The sequence below is a fragment of the Callorhinus ursinus genome, unplaced genomic scaffold (genome assembly GCF_003265705.2).
Source record: "Callorhinus ursinus isolate GAN/ISIS: 27379988/994484 unplaced genomic scaffold, GSC_fseal_2.0 scaffold10, whole genome shotgun sequence".
Classification (NCBI taxonomy): Eukaryota; Metazoa; Chordata; class Mammalia; order Carnivora; family Otariidae; genus Callorhinus; species Callorhinus ursinus.
Window position 1 is genome coordinate 51,760,565 of NW_027397072.1, and position 18,467 is coordinate 51,779,031.

Below are 18,467 nucleotides of genomic sequence, written 5' to 3' on the forward strand. Positions count from 1 at the left end.
ACACACACACACACACACACACACACACACACACACACACACACACATACACACACACACACACCCCTGGTTGCCTGGCCTCCCTCCCTGGCCTCCTCCTCCTATTCTCTGTGGTGGAGGTGTCCCCTCAGGCCCATTTTTCTCATTCTTCTGGCAGCCTGAGCCGAACTGTGAAAATCCAGCTCTCCCTGGGCCAGGACTGGGTTATGTAAGAGGCCCCAGAAGCCCCGGGGGAGGGGCAGACAGAGCCCCTACCTCCAGTGAGGGGGTGGGGGCAGCTCTCAGCTCAGGGTCCCAGGGCCATTCCTACCTACCTGCTCCCACCCAGCCTCAAAGCCCCTTACTACCCACTCACACACACAACTCCCTCCTGTAAAATCCGGTCTCCGCCAAGTCACCCACCCTCTTTCAAAACCAGCCTCACCTGACCTTCAGGAATTCTCGTGGAATCGAACACACCCAATTCCCCCCATCCCTGCAACCCCCTGAACGTAGCTCAATTCCCCTATCTGCTGCTCGCCTCTAAAACAGTAAGAGGAGGAGACGGCTGTCACAGAGAACCAGCCCTCAGTCTGAGAGGGGATGCATTTCATTCCTGGTGTGGGGCAGACAGGAAGTCCCAAAACTCCCACAACCCGAAGGAAGGGTATCACCAAGGAGAGGCTGTTTGCATTCCCCACCCCCAGCGGACTTCTCGAGGGACATTCTTGGGCCCCCCACCTCCAGGTGTGCTCAATAGCTAAGCCCCCTGATGGTGTGGGTCTGAGGGAGGCCGGTCCAGCTCCAAGGAGCAGACCCTCATTAACGGAGCTCAGAAAGGGGTGTGTAAACCAAAATGCCCCTGTGGAAGTGTTCCATGCGTGGCATAGTCAGCACCATCTCCACACGCACTTCGGGTAAGCAGGCCTGTGCTGGAAGTCACAACAGCATCAGAGGTTTGCCCACGAAGGGCAAGGGAGAGGGATAAAGCCAATGCTTCATAGCATTGGCCTAGGGGCCCCCTCGCCAAGTGTCTCTTCCCTGGACGTAGTCAAGGTGCGTATCTGAGACTTACACTTTTCTCCCTAGACGGGCGAACCTGCACTCCATGAAGGCTTGCCAGGCCCCGGGACCGGTCACCTCACTGGGGAGCCTTTGCCCGCCTATGCTCTGGTCCCGCATGCAGTCATTTCCTAGTTCAGCTCTGAGGGCAGCTCGATTTCCGCCGGTTCTCTGTTCTTGGATGGCACCTTGCTGCTGCCCCAAGGTTCCATCCATGTGGGGGATCCAGGAATGACTGCAACTCTTTCCTGGATCCTGGACAGCAGGGAAGGGAAATGAGGGTGTGGATCAAGAAGGGTCCCCTGCCCTGCCCCATTTTCCAGGCTCAGCCACGTACTTGCTTGTCCCCTCATTTCAGTAGCTGGCAGAGAGTCATAATTGAATTTGCAGTAGGGCTGAGAATGAAAAAAGAAAACCCTTTACATGTCTGGGATTAATTTATCCCTGATGATGGCCACATTCACACGCTCCTTTCTGCTTAGGTTTCCAGAGCATTCTGGCTGACAATGTGAAACACACACACATGGAGAGAAAGCATGTGTGCCCTGAGTGCACGCTGGGAGTGTGCGTGCGCCTGCATGCGTGACTGCGTGTGAGAGCGCGGGGCTTCCTGGGAGGGTCTGAGCATGACGGATGCAGCCGTCTGCCGGAGGGGGTCTGTGTGGGGCAGAGGGAGTCCTCCTGCATGTGCATCTGTAGGCATGCCCAGGCTGGTCATTTGTGGGCAACTCTCCGCCAGCTTGCTTACCCAACGCCCCAGTGGAGTAACTGAGACTGTGCTGCTTTGCTACAAAAGGAAAGCCTGGACATGGTGGCCAAGACAGGCTGGTGTGATGGGCGCCGCACGTCTTCTCCCACTCCCATTCCAATAGCAGCAAGCCCAGTCCCCCCACCCTCCCGCCCTGGGCAAAGAAATGGGGTTACCATCACCCCCACCCTGGAGGAACCCCCCGGAGAGGGGAGCCATCTCTCACCTGCCCTGTCTTCTTCTTCAATCCTCCTCCCTCCTCCCCAACACCCAGGTCAGCCCAGAGCTCCTTTTCAAAATAAAGGGAGCACTCACTCTGTGTCAGGCACTATGCATCATCTTGGGTAGTCCCCAGGGAGGGAAAGGCCACCATCATTCCATGTTTCGGATGAGAAAATAGGGGCCTAGGGGTAAAGTGATGTGTCCAAGGTCACAGAGCTAAGTGGGAGAGGCAGGGCTTGAACCGCTGTGGGCCTGATTCTAAAAGCCACGCTCTGGCGATGGGGATGAAGGAGGGCACTTGTGACGAGCACCAGGTGTTGTATGGAAGTGTTGAGTCACTATATTGTACACCTGAAACCAATATTACACTGTACGGTAACTAACTGGAAATTTAAATAAAAACTTAAAAATTTTTCAAAAATAATAAAAGCCACACTCTAGTAAAATCTCTTTTGACCAGGAATCTGTCAGGCTGGGAATCCTTTTACAGATGGAAGAAGCCTTTTGGTCCTTGAAGCTCTGCTCCCAGACATGTGTCTTCCAGGTGAGTTTGGGTCTCCTCAGTGGGAGTGTTCACAGGACAGGCCTCTCTGCATTCCCACTCCCAGGGAGACCCAAGAGGGGTGCCCTCCTGGAGTTTCACACAGTATTATCCTTCTGCCTTCCCTGTCCTGAAGGGTCGCTTGACACCTTCTTCCTGGTCTCTGGATAGTGAGCCTGAGTAGTAAGAGTGCTCCAGGTGAGGAAAATGTGGATTACAAAGAAGTAAAGGTACCAGCATTACCCATTGTAAGTGTGAGTGATTTCTTTGTGGATTTGGGCCTTTTGTCTCACCCTTGATTCTTGGTCAAGTTCCTTTTGGAAAGATCCCAGAACATCTCTGCTGAAGCCAGCAGTTAAGGAAAGAGTTTCCTACGTAAGCCTGAGCCAGCAGAGGGATGGAGTGGGCCCAGGAGGCTAGGGGTAGGGGCACAGGTGAGCTCTCGGGGGGCCCCATGGTGATCCCCAGTGTCTGCCCGAGGAAGGGGCAGCCAGGCTCCGGCCCCAGGCTGATCGTTGAAACATGGAAAACAAACCACTGCCCCCAACTCCCATCCCCCAAACACACATAAGCCAGCCCTGCAGAGTGAAGGGACATGGAGCCGGGGTCATCGATGGAACCCACCATGAACTATTGGATTATGAGGGAAATGTGACATGGGGCTTCCCCAACTTGATTGGGCAGGACCAGTGCAGGGGGCTTGTCTCTCTCTTCCTCCCTTCCTCTGTTTCCAGTTGAATAAGGCTGAGAGCCAGTGCGGAAGGCAGAAGGGAGCTGGCTCTGGCCCCTTGGGGAATGACGAGCCAGCTGAGGACATGCTCCAGCAGTTGGGTGAGGTGCTGGTCTCTTTCCTGTCCCCACTGCCACAGCCTTCCAGCTTGCCTGGCTCTGCCTCTGGCCCTCACCATGAATCTGTCTCTCCCTACATCTGTCTCATCTGTTGTCTCTCTTATACACACACGCATACATTATACACACACACACACACACACACACACACACCCCATGGAAAACCAAGACCAAAACAAAGGCAGAGGAACGGTATGAAACCCACACCGGGCCAGGCCACAGGGAATAGGAGCCGCAGCCGGATGTCCCTGAGGAGGGCACGGCAGCGAATGCGAGAAGGGGGAGAGGGAAGCTCCGGATTGTCACGTCAGTAGCTCAGCCGCCATTTAAGGACAAGCACGTCAGGCCGAACCCGGCCCTCCCCCAGTTCTCTTTGGCAAGCAGGAAACGTTTCCTGGGCTGTCCCCGTGTCCCTGTCAGGGGATGCCCACCTGGCTCCTCGGAAATCCCATAATCCCACATTTATGAAACACGTGGAGAGAGGATTGAGACACGTTTGGGTTCCCTGGAGGTAGGGGCCGAATGGGGAGGGGGAGGTGGGCCCAGGGGCAGGCCAGGGCTGTGCTTACAGCTCCTTCTGTCTGTCCACCCTCCCTGTCACCCTTCCCGGGCTATGTGGAGAAATGGTGTGTGCATGTATGTGTGCGTGAGCGTGTGGGTGCACGCATGGACACAGGGCGCCGCTCTCCAAAACACCATCAGAGAAAAATAAAGGCAGGGAGCTGAATATTCCGGATACAGAAGGCTTATCGAGTTTTACCGAACCATTTTTTAACAGATGAGAGTTATTCTCCACCTTGCAGCAAAGGAGGGGTCTCAAACGTTGAGAACTATCTGAATGTCAGAACATAAAAACCCATTTTGAAATGACTCTGAGGGCCTGGCTATTTAAAGAGAACTTTCCATGAAACACTCAGTAAAGTCCCTTCTGTAAAGGAAGCAGACATCTCATTAAGAACTGTGATGCGATTTCAGCCCTGGAGGCGCAGACTGAGGGTGGGGGGAGGCCAAGAGAATCAAGTCCCCCGGTTTTCCGCGGTGGCTGCACGCACCAGAGCCCATCAGGGGAAACACCCCAGAGGAAGGGCCGGGCGGCGACCTGAGTGATGGCCAGACGCCGGGCCTGCCCAGGGCTCAGCTCCGCAGAGCACAGGGAGAGACAGCAAGTGGCACGAGAAAGGCAAGCAAGGCGTGGCCTCTGGAGGAGCCCTGTGCCGGGATGGTTGACCGCCCTCCTGAGGATGGTGGAGACCCAGGCCGTGTTCAGTTCCACTGCTTGTGGACAACGGGTCAGGGAGCCGAGAGGAGGAGTGAAGGAACGATACTTGGGTTTCCACGAGGCCGGTGCTGGTGGTCTGACTGCAAGGGCAAGTGGTGGGAATGGGACGAGAAGGAGATGGGTTCAGAGAGATTCGAGAGCCAGAATCTGGCATCTGGTGGTGTCTTGGGTAAGGGGGAAAGAGGAGGTAAGGCTCAAGGATGCCTCCCACACGTCCAGCGCCGGGGACCGAGGGTACGGAGGGAGGAGCGGAGCAGGAGCTGTTTCTGTGGGGTGGAGGACGGAGGTGCTGAGTGGGAGGGACGTGTCAAGTTTGCGGTGCCTATGAATTACCCCCCGGGAGAGGCCGCGTGGGGAAGGCGGCGGATGACGTGGCTACAGCGCAGAGTGGAAAGGGGGCGAGACGCAGGGCCATCGAAGCCACAGGGACACGTGAGGTTGCCCAGGAGGCATGCAGTGGAAGAAGAACGGGGGGCCGGGGCGAGAGCTTGGGGCACACTGTAGGCCGACAGAGGATGGTTAGAAAGAGAGGAGGAAAGGCGGCCCACTGCGAGGTCATGGAAGCCAACGACTGAAAGCGTATCACGGAGCAGAGGGACATCTGGTGCTGCTGGCCGCTGCTGAGAGGCTGGAAGGGCAAGTGGTGGGCGCTTTAACAACAGGGGCAAGATGGGGCGCCGGTGTGAACGAGAAAAAGGAGCCCCGCCCTCAAGGTAGTTTACGTCTATGAGAAAACTATCGTAACACACTGATTTTATTGGAACAAAACACTTTACTGCCATCTGTAGGAAAATTGTTATAATAAATAATAAACGCATGACGTCTTAGATGTGGTGCTTGTACAGGGGAGCCCTGGTTATTGGCAGTGCAGTAAAAGAGTGCTCAGCAGAGCACAGAATTTACCAGTGAGCACGCTGAGAGCTGTGGGTAGCACTACACAATCAAAGATGGCTTAAACAGTAAGGAATTTATAAAAAAAAATAATAATAATAATAATAATAAGGAATTTATGACCCCATGTAACAAGACGACCAGAAGTTGGGACAGCTCCAGAGTGGGTTCCTTCTCGACAGCTTCATGGAGAACCAGGTGCTTGCCATCCTCTCTGTGTGCTGGCTTTCTTCCTCAAGCTTGTCCCCTCATGATCACAAGATGCCTGCCATAGCTCCGGTCATTACGTGTTTCCACAAACAAGATTCAAAGGCAGAAGATGACGGTGTGCCTCCTTGTGTGTCCTTTGTTATTGGACATGAAGTTTCCTAGCAACTTTCCCAGCTGCTTCCCACCCCCATGTAACCACCGCCACCACCACCTTCCCCTCAGGTCTCACTGATCATAAACGAGTCACCTGCCTCTCCCTAAACCAATCACTGGCATCACCGTGATTGGTTTAATCTAAGAAGACATCTCCCGCTGGGGCGGAGGCGGGGCTTCTCTCTGGGCGCTTGGCCGCGGTGAAAGCTGAACAGCCTCAGGATCCTTTCAGCAAGGAGGAAGAGAGAAGGGTCTGCCACAGGCACAGAGTCAGACCACAGTGGGTGGAGGAGTGAGGGTGAGGTGTGGACAGGGAGACACGAATGCAGATGATGCTTTCTAGAACTTTGTGAAGGGAGGAGAGACACCATCACCAGGGAGACACGGAGGACAGGAAGGGTACTGTGAGTGTGCGCTCAATCTGTCTGGACTCTCTTGTCTAAAACTGGCTTCGTGAATGGTACCAGCAGTCATAAAGCCAGACAACCGAGATTTATCCCAGTTGGAAGTATCTCCAGTCGCACCCCCACCCCACCCCCAGCCCTAGCCAATTGCTCCCCCGGGGCCCGTCAAGTCTAATTTTCAGTATCTCTAGAATCCACTATCTCTATGCCAGAGTTTCTCAATAGCAACAGGAACAGTGTTTTGGACGAGATAGTTAATTGGGGAAGGCGGGGGCTGTTCTATGCCTTGAAGGATGTTTAGCAGCTGCTGGATGCCAGGAGCACCCTCACCACCCACCCCACCGCCCCCAGCCAAGACAATCAAAGACATCTCCAGGCACTGCCAAATAGGCCTTGAGGGGTACAGCTGCTCCTGGTTGAGTACCACTGCGGGGCCCACACGGAAATTCTTATAGATATTTGAACTCATTTCTGGCTTCGGCCAGGCTTCACATACTCTGTTCCCTCTGTTTCCTTTCCCACTCTCTGCCCTGGACCCTGTAACCCCTGCTCATCCATCACTGCGTTGTAATTGCCTATCTATCTGTCTTGCTCCCCGACTCAGTGGAGAGATGTGGGAGGGCAGGAACCATCTTTAAAAACCAATGTTTGGGAGCCTGGGTGGCTCAGTTGGTTAAGCGACTGCCTTCGGCTCAGGCCATGATCCTGGAGTCCCGGGATCGAGTCCCACATCGGGCTCCCTGCTCAGCGGGGAGTCTGCTTCTCCCTCTGACCCTCTTCCCTCTCGTGCTCTCTATCTCTCATTTTCTCTCTCTCAAATAAATAAATAAAATCTTTAAAAAAAATTAAAAAAATAAAAACCAATGTTTATCTTGATCAACATTGGATCTCTAGAGCCTAGCACTTTGCCTGGTACACACACACACACACATTTCTTTAATGAATGAAGGAATGAAAAGCATGAATTAATTAATGAGGGAATGACTCCTGCCCTGCCTTTCAGATATTCCCCAGCTGGATATTGAGGGCCACTTCCAGCCTGAACCTCTCCCGAAGAGAAAATCACTCTGTGAAGCATAGTTCACCCTAAAGGATCCAGGACACCAGCCCTGTGCCATTCACCCCAGTCTGCCAATCAGGTGAGACAAGGCAGGGCCTCAGTCTGGGTCCCAGAGTGCAGTGAAGAGCCAAGTGCCCTGGAAGGATCATGCTGAGGCCTTGGGACCTGGGCCAGGGGAGCAGGCTCACAGCGGGAAATAGGAGAAGCCCTCCTGGGGAACAGGAGAGGAGGCGGCCAGTGCTGCGCTCCAGAGTTCCAGCCCCTCGGGCGAGAGAGAAGCAGAGGCCTCTGTTTTGGAAACACGATGTTTTCACGCTCTTTGGTTTTTCTCTAAGTACGTTCCTGCTGCCCCCGTAGATTAAGCCTGATTCCTGCAGAAGAAGACAGACCCACAGCTAATGCTAAGCTTCAGACCACAAGAAAAACGTGTGTTTGCCCAGACCAGATCTTTAAGCAGGGTAAGGAAGCAGAGTGACAGAGTCACAAGAAATCCCAAAATTGTGGGGTAGGGGATAAGGTCACAGCCAAAGGTCCAACAGCCCTCCCTGCCTGGAGAGTTCCTGGCCCAACCCTTTCCATGGTGCTCCACTTGGATAAAGTGGACCGTCTTCCTGGGCGTGGTCAAAGCAAGCGGAAGGTATAGTAACCACCCGCCTCAGCAAAGCGCAGCCTGGAGAAGGAAGAGGAGAAGCCTAAGTGAGGAGGGGGAGGGAGGAGGGGAACGTTCTCCAGGACCAGACACCAAACCTCAAAGCCCACGCACCCCGACCGGTCCTGTCAAAGGATCAAGTTCCACTCAGAACGCCGAGCCGGAGATGGCCCCCCGCCTGACTCACACCCCAGCCAGCCAGACACGGCGGTCCTCTACACGGTCACGCCTCACTCAGGCACTAGAGGGACACACACACCAACATGGCCCTGTGGTTCAAACTGTTTTATACTGAAATACATATGGGCTGATCCAAAAAGGGTTGGGTTGGGGGCAAAAGAAATGATGAAACGAGGGTGATCCCAGGACTCGATGTCACCAGCTCTTGGAGCATGTGCCAGTCTGTCTGCTGGCTGGTGAGGCCTGGAGGTCCGGAGGAGCTCGGCTAAGCTGGGTGGAGAAGGCAGCCAGTCGCGGGCCAGAGTCCTCAGCTGAAGGGCTTCACCAGCTTCATGGCAGCATAGTTCTGGAGGGAGGGAAGAGGCAGGGACACATGATGACAGCTGCCAGGGGGCAAGAGCTGGGAAAGGAGGCCCACCTACTCAACCACCTGCCTCTACCTTACCCTCACCACCCCCCAACGCCACACTCAGCTCAACACCCCACTTCCTGGGGCTCTCGCCAATCACATAAGCCCACACCCTCCTGAAACTCTGCTTGCACCCTCCAACCCGAGGCCACGGTGCCCGAGTGGCTCAGTCTTCTCCCCTACCAACCCAAGGCCCGCTTCCGTGCTCCAGCCACCTGCCAAGAGGACTCTGATCATCCAGGACCTGGTCAGAGGCAGGCCTGTCCTGCCCTCTTCCATCAGACAGGTGGCCTGAAGGCATGGCCATGATTCTCCCCAGCCCCTCCCATATACCCCCACATGGGAACCCCCATGGGTTCATTGGCCACCACACTCCCATCCAGCCAACAGACAGAGGAGGGCCGAGGGGCGCGGTGTATGGGGCTGACCTACCATGCAGGTCAGCCCCAGAGATGGGTCACCCCAGATTAAGCCCTGCCTGCTGCAGGACTGACAGGAATCTCCCCTCCCCACTCCTTCCCCCCCCCAAAAAAAACCATGAAAACACATACAACACAACACAAGGCTCCTAATTGGGACAGTATGTTCCCCAGCGCCGGCCCGGGAAAGCCAACTCTGGAAACAAAGCCGCCGCTCCTTCCCCGCCAGATCGCCTCCTGCCTCCCCACGCTGGCCCTGCTCCCGGCTGGCTCTCGGGGGGAGCCGGGAGGAATCAGACAGGCTGCCCTGCGTGTCCCCCTCCCAGGGCAATTTCCAAGAGGGTGGGAAGGTAGGCCAACTGGAGGGGAGCAGCCCTGGCTTTGGGCCCCTCTCTTTCAGACCCTCGGCCCCCAAGGTCTAAAAGCCAGGTGAGGGTCTAGGACGCACCAGGTGATAGGCGACTTGGCTGGAGGGGAGCAGGATTTGCCCAGGTAGTAGCAAAGACCTATAAACAAACAAGGTCTGCAGCCTCAGGCCTATGCAGCCCCTCCAGCCCTGGCCCCCTCACCTAGGATCCGGCCCTCACAGCACCTCTGGGAGAGGGAAGGCAGAGTTGGTAGTTGAAAGAGGACAATTTCCAGCAGGACTCAAGGAGAGTGATGCCACAGCTGGGGGCAAGACAGGGGAGGGGCTCTGAGCAGGGCTATTGGTCTAAGTGTTCCTCTGTTCCTGCCCACAGGGCCTGGGGCTAAGGCTGCCCAGAGGGGAGGAAGGACCGCTGGCGGGCAGTGACTGGAAATCTTCACCTCCCTCTCCTGGCCAGGGAGCAGGCCCTCCTTCCCCAGGCCCCTGAAGGCCTGGCCTGTTACCCCAGTGCCTAGCAGGGCAGGGCCCAGCTGGCCAGGGGCTGGACCTAGTCACAGAATGGGCAGTGGTGACACCTGGGACCCGCCCCTGCCCTCTCCTTGGCTCTTCAGGAGAAGGTTGGTTTGATGTCCAGCACCCGCAGGGAAGGCAAAAGAGCTCCCCTAACCACAGTGCTAGTCCCAGCGGGTCCCAGCCCCCTCCTCATGTGGGCGGGAGAGCCTCGCCAAGGTCACAGAGGAAGTCACTGGCAGGGCCCGAGCCTAGCCGACACCTGACTCCAAGCACAGAGCTCAGTCCTGCATAGCGGTGATTCGCAAACCTCAATGTGCCCAGTGCAGATTCTCCTCCACAGACCTAGGGCCAGACCAGGACTCTGCATTTCTAACCAGCCCCCTGCTGCTGCCCAGCAGACCACCTCCCTGAGGAGCAAGGGTCTGTGCCAGCTCTCCTCTCCCCAAACTCCCCCGGCCCGGGCCTCGGGACGGAGCACTGAACAGTACCCTGGCCCTCGTTCACCCGCTTCGCTGTGTCTCCCGGGAACCACGCTCCCCAGTGGCACAGAGCTCATCCCCCTCATCCCCACCACACTCCCTCACCTCCCAGACACATACCCTGTGCTTAATGAAGCCCTCGCCTGAACTGAGTGGCAGCCAGATATACCCAAAATGAGAGGCCATGAGCCTGAGGACAGGCCGGCGAGGGGAACCATGCCTCAACTAGGCAACCCAGGCCTGCCCCAGTGCAGGGAGACACGGAGCCCGAGTCTGGATCCCAGGCTGCCACATGGCACGTGCCCTTCCGTGGGCCCGTATCGGTGATTTTGTCTTCCTTTGCTTCAAGAGAGCCCCCCAAGCTGCACATGTTTCAGGTAGGTCCCTACCACCTGGACCCTCCCTAGCCCGCAGCCAGAGTTAGCCAATTGGCCGTGACTCTTCCCAGAACACATTTCAGCATGGTGTTCCAGGTGACCACAGCCAGCTTAGAGGGCTTGGCCTGCAGCCGGACACATGAGCCATCCTGGCTCTTAGACACTCCTTTGTCACTTAGGGTCCAGAGAGTAGCTGCGGCCTGGACCGGCCAGACGGTCTCCCTGCTATTCCTCACAGTCCATGATGTGAGGGACTGAAGGGGAGGGCTTTGGGGGTTTAACTGCAGGAGATGCGTGCTGCTCATATAAGGCCTCGCCAGCCACAGTGGGAGAGAGCTCTCCATCCTCCTTCTCCTCCTGGAGGATTCACAAAGCAAAGAGCACACAGACCCATTAATTGTAATTCCCAGAGCAGACTGCCCACTGTGGGGACTGTGCTCTCGGCCGGCAGCCCAGTGCTGAGCAGGAGTGAGGCCCACAGAGGCCGGACCCCAGGACCAGGAGCTGTGCAGATTGCTGTGCAACCCTGAGCCAGCCCCTTCCCTTCACTGAGTGTCCGTTTCTTTGCCATTAGAAACCAGGTGACATGGGGTTGATCATGCCATTCTCTCTACTTTTATATCAACTTGAAATTTGCATATGAGAAAGTTTTTTAAAAATTTAAAGAACGTTAAAAATCAGGAATCAGCCTGGGAACATTTCAAGGCCTGAAGTGCCAGAGACACGGTGGGGTGGGGGGCTGGAGCATCGTTGGGGCTCCCTGATGAGCTGTGATGGCCAGGGAAGCACAGACAGGGAACAGAGGCCCTGTTACTCCTCCCCGGGAGGGGCCCAGTGGAGCAGGGATGGGGGAGTTGAAGCAGCCCTCGATAGAGTGGCCCCCCGAGGCTCCTTCCCCGGGTGTCAGCTGGCTTCCTACCAGCACCACCAACGTGCCCTGGTGAGATGCTCCTGGGCCCGCCTCCTGCCCGCCCACACTTTCCCCCACACCCACCCCACTGCAGGAGGCAGGACACACCCCATCAAGGTCCTCAGGCGATCACTGAGAGACCCTCTCCCAGCACCAGGACCTCCCTTCCTCTGGACCTCAGCAGGTGCCATTCTTATAAACAGGGCGCCTTCCCCTCTGCTCTGCCCTCCACACCTACCCTTCCCTTCCAGATCCACTTCCACATGCTCCTTCAAGAAGGTTCCGCTGCCCACCCCTGCCCAAGGGGCCTCACCTTCTGCCAACGTGGATTGCAGAGTCTAGGGGCTTGCTGAGGACAGCTAGGTCTCTCTGTTGAAGGCAAAAACTCAGCCACCCGCCCCCACCCCCCAGACGAAGAGTAGGACTTCGTCCCAAGGGCAGGGCTTTGTCTCTATGAGACTGGGGACTCTCCAGAGTAGGGGCTCCATCTCCCTCATCAGACCAGGGGCTCCTCCAAGACTCACCGGGAAGGAATAGAGGAAGATGCCCAAGAACAGCAGTAGGATGAAGAGAATGATGAAGAGGATGATGGCGCACCGGAACCGCCGCCACAGGATGAACTTCATAGTCTTGTACGGAGAGGTGAACCAGAGGAAGGAGGTGTCAGGGCGCCTGGAAGCGAGACCCCAGAGCTCAGCAGGGCACCCCCTACCCGGGCTGCCTTCTCCAAACCTGCTCCCAAACCGCCCTGGCCCTCCACAGTCAGCCCCAGGAGCCCCAGCCCTCGTCCTCTGAGCCTCCGCCACAGTGTGAGCCTTGCCCGTGCTGCCTTCCTCCTCTCGGTGCCACCAAGCCCTAGGCACCCTCCGAGACCCAGTTCTCAGCCACCAGCTCCCCTTCCTGACCCAGAACTTAATCACAGACTAGAGATGTGGGAGCTGGACAGAGAGGCTCGAGAGGCTGCCATATGAGGTGAGCTACAGCCCCCTGAGCCCCAGCTAAGCCAAACCACCTGCCTAGAAGCACAGGGCTGCTCCATGGTCAGGGAAGGATGGTGGGAAGTGAACCCAGAAAGCTGACTGTCTCTCACTCACAGCTGAGAACCTCAAAATCTTCCCCTAGCTCATCTGCCAACTCAAAGAGCGTGCAGGGTGTCGTGTCTCAATAATGGCTGTTTTAACACTGGAGTGCACGTCACTGGGTGTACTGGGTCTCTCTTGTCTTTGCACCCAGATTCCAACATCCTTGGGCAGGGACGCCTCTCACAGCTCTGCCAGCCCCACGGCACTGGGGATCTCACTGAGATAAATGGCCCATCTGCGCCAAGTCTGACCCGAGCCGGGCTGTGGGGAGGGACCCAGCAAACAACGCAGCTCTCATCGCTGCCCCCACAGCCATCCTCCTGCCCCCAGTAACTGCCCTCAAGGCCTCAACATCCACTGGACTGGTCTGTATCTTTTAGGGGCCTAGGAGGTAGGGAAGACAGGGATTCATGGATGGCCAAATTATGGCTGGAAGGCCATTTGAAAGCCATATGGACACCACAGGTGAGCCACAGAAGGCAGCTTGGTCAAGGTAAAAACCTTCACTGGGCTCCAGAGCCAATCAGAACAGGTGTGAGAATTCCAGCTTCACTTTCCCAGCGGAATGACCTTATTTAACTTTGCTGACATTGTTTCCTCATCTGTAAAACGGGGATAATAACAACCCAGCAGGGAAGGTTCCATACTATGACATATATATGGCACATGACCATGCGCTCGGCACACAACCAACGCTGACCCAACAGCCCCTGCTTCTCAGATTTAGCTGAGCAGTGTTCCCCATCATGATGCTTGTCACCTGACCCTAACTTACCATGTGGCTTTGGACAAGTCACGCCCCCCTCTGAGTCATGTGGGCCTTGTGACCTCTGCATGGCTATGCGGTAGGTGCCTCCTGGACCACCCCTCCCAGCCCCCTGGGCATCAGGGGTCAAGGGCCGGGCACTAACCTTGGGTCCTCGAGCTTGGGGTTCATGTTGGGTTCGTCCCGGCCCTGGCCAGCAGGCCGCTCCTCATGCTCACTCTCTGCTACGATCTCCAAGGTCATTTCCAGCTTGCCCTGAGAGGACAGAGGGGACCTGGTCAGGTGCACAAAGGCTCTGCCCCATGGCTTGGAGAGGAATCTGGCCAGAACAGACATGAGAGCCACTTTATTTTTTTTTTTAAAGATATAGGGTTGTTCGATCACAAAAGCACTACTGCTCCTTTTAGACCGTTTAGAAGCTACAGAAATGTCTAAGGGAGAACATCAGCCATACTTCCACTATGTAGAGATGAGCACCATTCATATTTTTATGTACTAGAGCTATTTACCTCTGCAAGTATATGCAATATCTCACTGTGTCTATATCATTCTAGAGCTTGCTTCTTTCACTTAGAAATATTTTATGTTTCACTATACAATTATATATTCTTTAAAGTTTGCTTTTTAATGGCTGTAAAATGTTCTATGGGATGGTGGACCATAATTTATTTAGTAAAACACTTATTTTGGTTCATTTAGGTTGTTTCCAACTCTTTGATGTTATAAATAATGCTGCAAAAAAACACCCCAGAGACTACATTTTTAATTGTGTCTGTTTATTTCTTTAGGAGAGATTTTTTAAAAGTAGGATGACAGAGTCCAAGGGCATAAATATTGTTAAATCCCTGGCTATATATTACCAAATTGCTTCCCTAAACGGTAAAACCATTAGCCCTCCCAGCAGAAGTAAATGAGGGGTCTGCCTCTGAGTCTTCACCAGCAACGAGCATTTAGGGTTTTTTTTTTTTTAATGTCTAATTTAATAGGCAAAAATGTTTCCACATTTAAAATGATTCCTTTAATTACTAGGGGGAATGAACCTTTTTAAATGTTTAACGGCCATTTGTACTTCTTTTGTGTATTATCTATGCATGTCCTTTGCTGGTTTTTCTTTTGAGGTGCTAGTATTTCTTAATAAGTGTTAAAATTCCTTCTACAACAAGGGTATTTTATTTCAAGGTCCACTTTAGGGGCTGGCCGGCCGCCTGCGGGTTCTCAGTAAGCTGTCCGGGATTCATTTCCTCTCCAGAGGAAGGAAGGACAGTTCTCCACAGTGTCATGGTACCCCTGAGCAGACCTCTGAGCCAGGACAGTAGTAAAAGGATGGTCCCTGAAAAGATCCTGCTCCAGTGGGAGAGGCACTCCCTGGTCCTCCACTGGAGGCCCTGCCCAGACGGGAGCTCAGGACACAGATCCCTGGAGACCAAATAGCAGAGCATAAATGACACAGGGTGTGAGGGACGTAAGGCTATCTTTCCATTTAAATAGGATTCCTGGGATGCAAGCCTCAAGGAGCCAGAAGGCTGGGAACTGGAAGAGAACCATGACAGTAGTACTTGGAAGACAGGGAGAGGCAGGGCAGGAGAGAAGGAGGGTGTCAGATTTGTGCCCAGTGATTTCTAACGAAGAAGCTAGTCTGGTGCCTGCACCAGGCTGCAGGGAGCCTACTTACCGCCAGGATCTTCTTCTCACCCTCTTCTGCTATGCAGGGCCACCAGCCCTTCACTGTTTTCTGTTCAAAAAGGGACACGAACCACTCCAGGTGGAGAGTGTCATCCAGCTGGTCCAAGGAGCACTTCTCGGCTGTCTTGGCAGGCTTGGGCATGTGGTTGAGATCCAACTGCAAGGAGCCTGCAGCAGAGAGGGGTTCTTTGGCTGAGGGTTTTTCAATTCCTGCCAGCCTGGGGCTACCCTGGGGCTGGACGGTTTCAAGAAAAACTGTCACCCCCTCCTCTTGGATCTATGCACTTAGCCACGGGTCAAATCCCACTAACTCTTCATTTCCCCCACCCATCGCCTCTCGTTCCACACAGCTGCCCATCCAACTCCTCACGCATCCATATGGTCAATAATCTACTCTTACTGGTTCACCCTTCACAGAGCTTCCCACGTACTCAACTTCAGTTTACGTTGTACAAATCCATTCATTCACCGATTGTCTACATCCATTCTTCTATCCAACCATTTTTTAAGTTGCTTTTATTGTGGTAAAATATATATAACATAAAATTTGTCACTTGAACCATTTTTAAATGCATAATCAAATGGCGTCAATTACATTCACATCATACAACCAATCACCACTACCTACTTCCAAAACTTTTCAACCCCCCAAACAGAAACTCTGTACCCATTAAGCAATAACTCCCCTTTCCCCCTCCTCTCGGTCCCTGAGATACTCTAATCTCCTTCTGTCTCAACACATTTGCCTATTCTAGATATTTCGTAGAGGTGGCATCATAAAATATTTGTCCTTTTGTGTCTGGCTTATTTCATGTAGCACGCTTCCCAGGTTCATCCATGTTGAAGTACATGTTAGTGCTTCATTCCTTTTTATAGCTGAATGCTATTCCATGGGAGGGATAGACCACATTTTGTTTATCCAGTCATCTGTTGATGGGACACTTGAGTTGTGTCCACCTTTGACTAATGGGAATCATGCTGCTCTGAACACTGCTGTGCAAGTGTCTCAGTCTCAGTTTTCAATTCTTTTGGGTAAAGGAAAAGAACTGCTAGGTCATCTGGTAATTTCTGTATTGGGTTTTTGTTTTTTTTTTTTGAGGACCTGCCGAACTGTTTTCCACAGCAGCTGCACCATTTTACATTCACACCAGCATGTCTGAGGCTTCCAACTTCTCCACATCCTCTCTAACACTTGTTTTCTGTTTTCTGCTTTTGTGATTCATCCGGCCATTTTTTCATCTGCCCGCCTAGTTCTCCAAGCAGCCATCTTTCTATACCATTTATCTACTCATCCACTTACTCCATCATCTCCCTGTAATATAGCTCCATCTACATGGTTGGACCATATAAAAATGGTATTCAACTATCTTTGACCTATAAAAACAGCAATTTCATGTGGTTTCACCTAATCCAATCACAATAACATGATGAAGTCAATGGGATTGGAGCATAACTTGCTGAAGGGATTACATGAGAGAGATAAATCTAAAAAATGTTTTCTGAGGCCAAATTAAAGAAATTCTTGAATACCATGCAAAAGAGATTAGATTTTTTTCAGTGTGGAATGCTCAGTTACTGTAAGTATCCACCAATGGGATCTATTTTTCCAGTTTTCTTTCTTTCCACTCATCCACTTATTCCTCCACCAACCCATCTGCTGTGATTTATCTCTGTCCCTCCATAGCTGCCACTTGTTGAGAGCTACACCTATCCATTAATCAGGCTATTATTCTATCCATCCATTTGTTCAATTCTGTATGAGCGTTCGTCTATCTATCCACCTGCCCACATGTCTCTCCATCCCTCAAGTGTAGATGAGTGTTTATTTCCCATTTTAAATATGGTCCTAATATAACATTAAGAAAAATCAGGATATTAAACCGTGTGTGTGTGTGTGTGTGTGTGTGTGTGTGTGTAAAATTATCCCAGTATGATCTACATAAAAGACTGTAAGGAAACATTGTATAATCTCTGGATTGGCAAGATGATAGATCTTATTTATTACGTTTTTAAAAGTAATAAATATTTTTAAAAAGCAAAATATGTCATTAAAAACACATTATGAAGAAGAAAAAAGAAACTTTATGAAGTTTCAAGTAGTTTTAATCGTTTTATTTTTATTTTTAAAAACAAAAGACGAGCCCGTTTTGCTTTTTTTTGAAGTTTTCTCATTCAGTAAAAATGCAGCTTTCTTTGTTTTTCTTTTTGAAATTAATTTTCTGAAGTTTCACCTCATAAAGAAAAGGTTGATAGAATGATGCCAAAAAAAACTGTTAAGTCTGTAAGCAAAAAAAGACTCCATAAAAAAATTAAAAAGCAGTTGAAAAAATGGGAGGAATTATTTATAATGTGTCCTTACTATGCAAAGAGCTCTGAAAATCAAAAATCTAAAAAAATTAAAAAGCAGTTGTAAAAATGGGAGGAATTATTTATAATGTGTCCTTACTATGCAAAGAGCTCTGAAAATCAAAAATCAAAGACGGGGGCGCCTGGGTGGCTCAGTTGGTTAAGCGACTGCCTTCGGCTCAGGTCATGATCCTGGAGTCCCGGGGTCGAGTCCCACATCGGGCTCCCTGCTCGGCGGGGAGTCTGCTTCTCCCTCTGGCCCTCTTCCCTCTCGTGCTCTCTATCTCTCATTGTCTCTCTCTCGAATAAATAAATAAAATCTTAAAAAAAAAATCAGAGACAAACAAGATGAACAAAACCATGAAAATAAAATCCCACCAATAATACGGAAATAAGTATATTTTCAAAGTTCTACCTCACAAGTAATGAAGAGATGCGAACAAAAATTAAAATGAGGTGTCAGGCAATCTAAAAAAAAAAAAAAAAGGTAACACTGGTAGCAAAAGTGATACAAAAAGGGCAAGTACAAGAAAATGTACAAAGACTCTAAAAATCTACTTACAGTTCAGGAAAGATATGCACAAAGGATTCAGAGATGTGTGCCTAAGGGTATCACTCACATTGGAAGATCCAAAGATGAGCTGAGGACCCACCAAGAGAAGATTAGTTAGGCAGAATAGGGCCCAGTGAGAGGCAGGAGTTAAGTATTATGATGCAAATATAAACGTGGGCAGGTAACTAGCAACGGAAAGGATGTGCTTGAAATATTAAGTTTTCCCCAAATATCAGGATATAAAACATTATGTGTGATAAAGTTCATTTTGCCATATATATGCCATATATGTAGGTATGATTATATATGTGTGTAAATACACACATAACATACATG

At 52.1% G+C, this 18,467-nt stretch overlaps 1 protein-coding gene across 23 annotated transcripts in view; it reads right to left on the minus strand.

The window, feature by feature from the left end:
* Positions 1 to 8,323: 8,323 nt before the first annotated feature.
* DYSF (dysferlin) overlaps positions 8,324 to 18,467 on the minus strand; it is a 205,960-nt gene continuing 195,816 nt past the window's right edge. For all 23 annotated transcript variants that reach the window (XM_073897539.1, XM_025868432.2, XM_073897544.1 and 20 more), the window contains 4 exons: positions 15,222 to 15,400; positions 13,695 to 13,804; positions 12,226 to 12,373; positions 8,324 to 8,573 (listed from right to left, as the gene is read on the minus strand). In XM_073897539.1, coding sequence (XP_073753640.1) covers positions 8,535 to 8,573; positions 12,226 to 12,373; positions 13,695 to 13,804; positions 15,222 to 15,400 — 476 coding nt within the window. In that variant the 3' untranslated portion in view covers positions 8,324 to 8,534. The remainder of the gene's footprint in view (positions 8,574 to 12,225; positions 12,374 to 13,694; positions 13,805 to 15,221; positions 15,401 to 18,467) is intronic.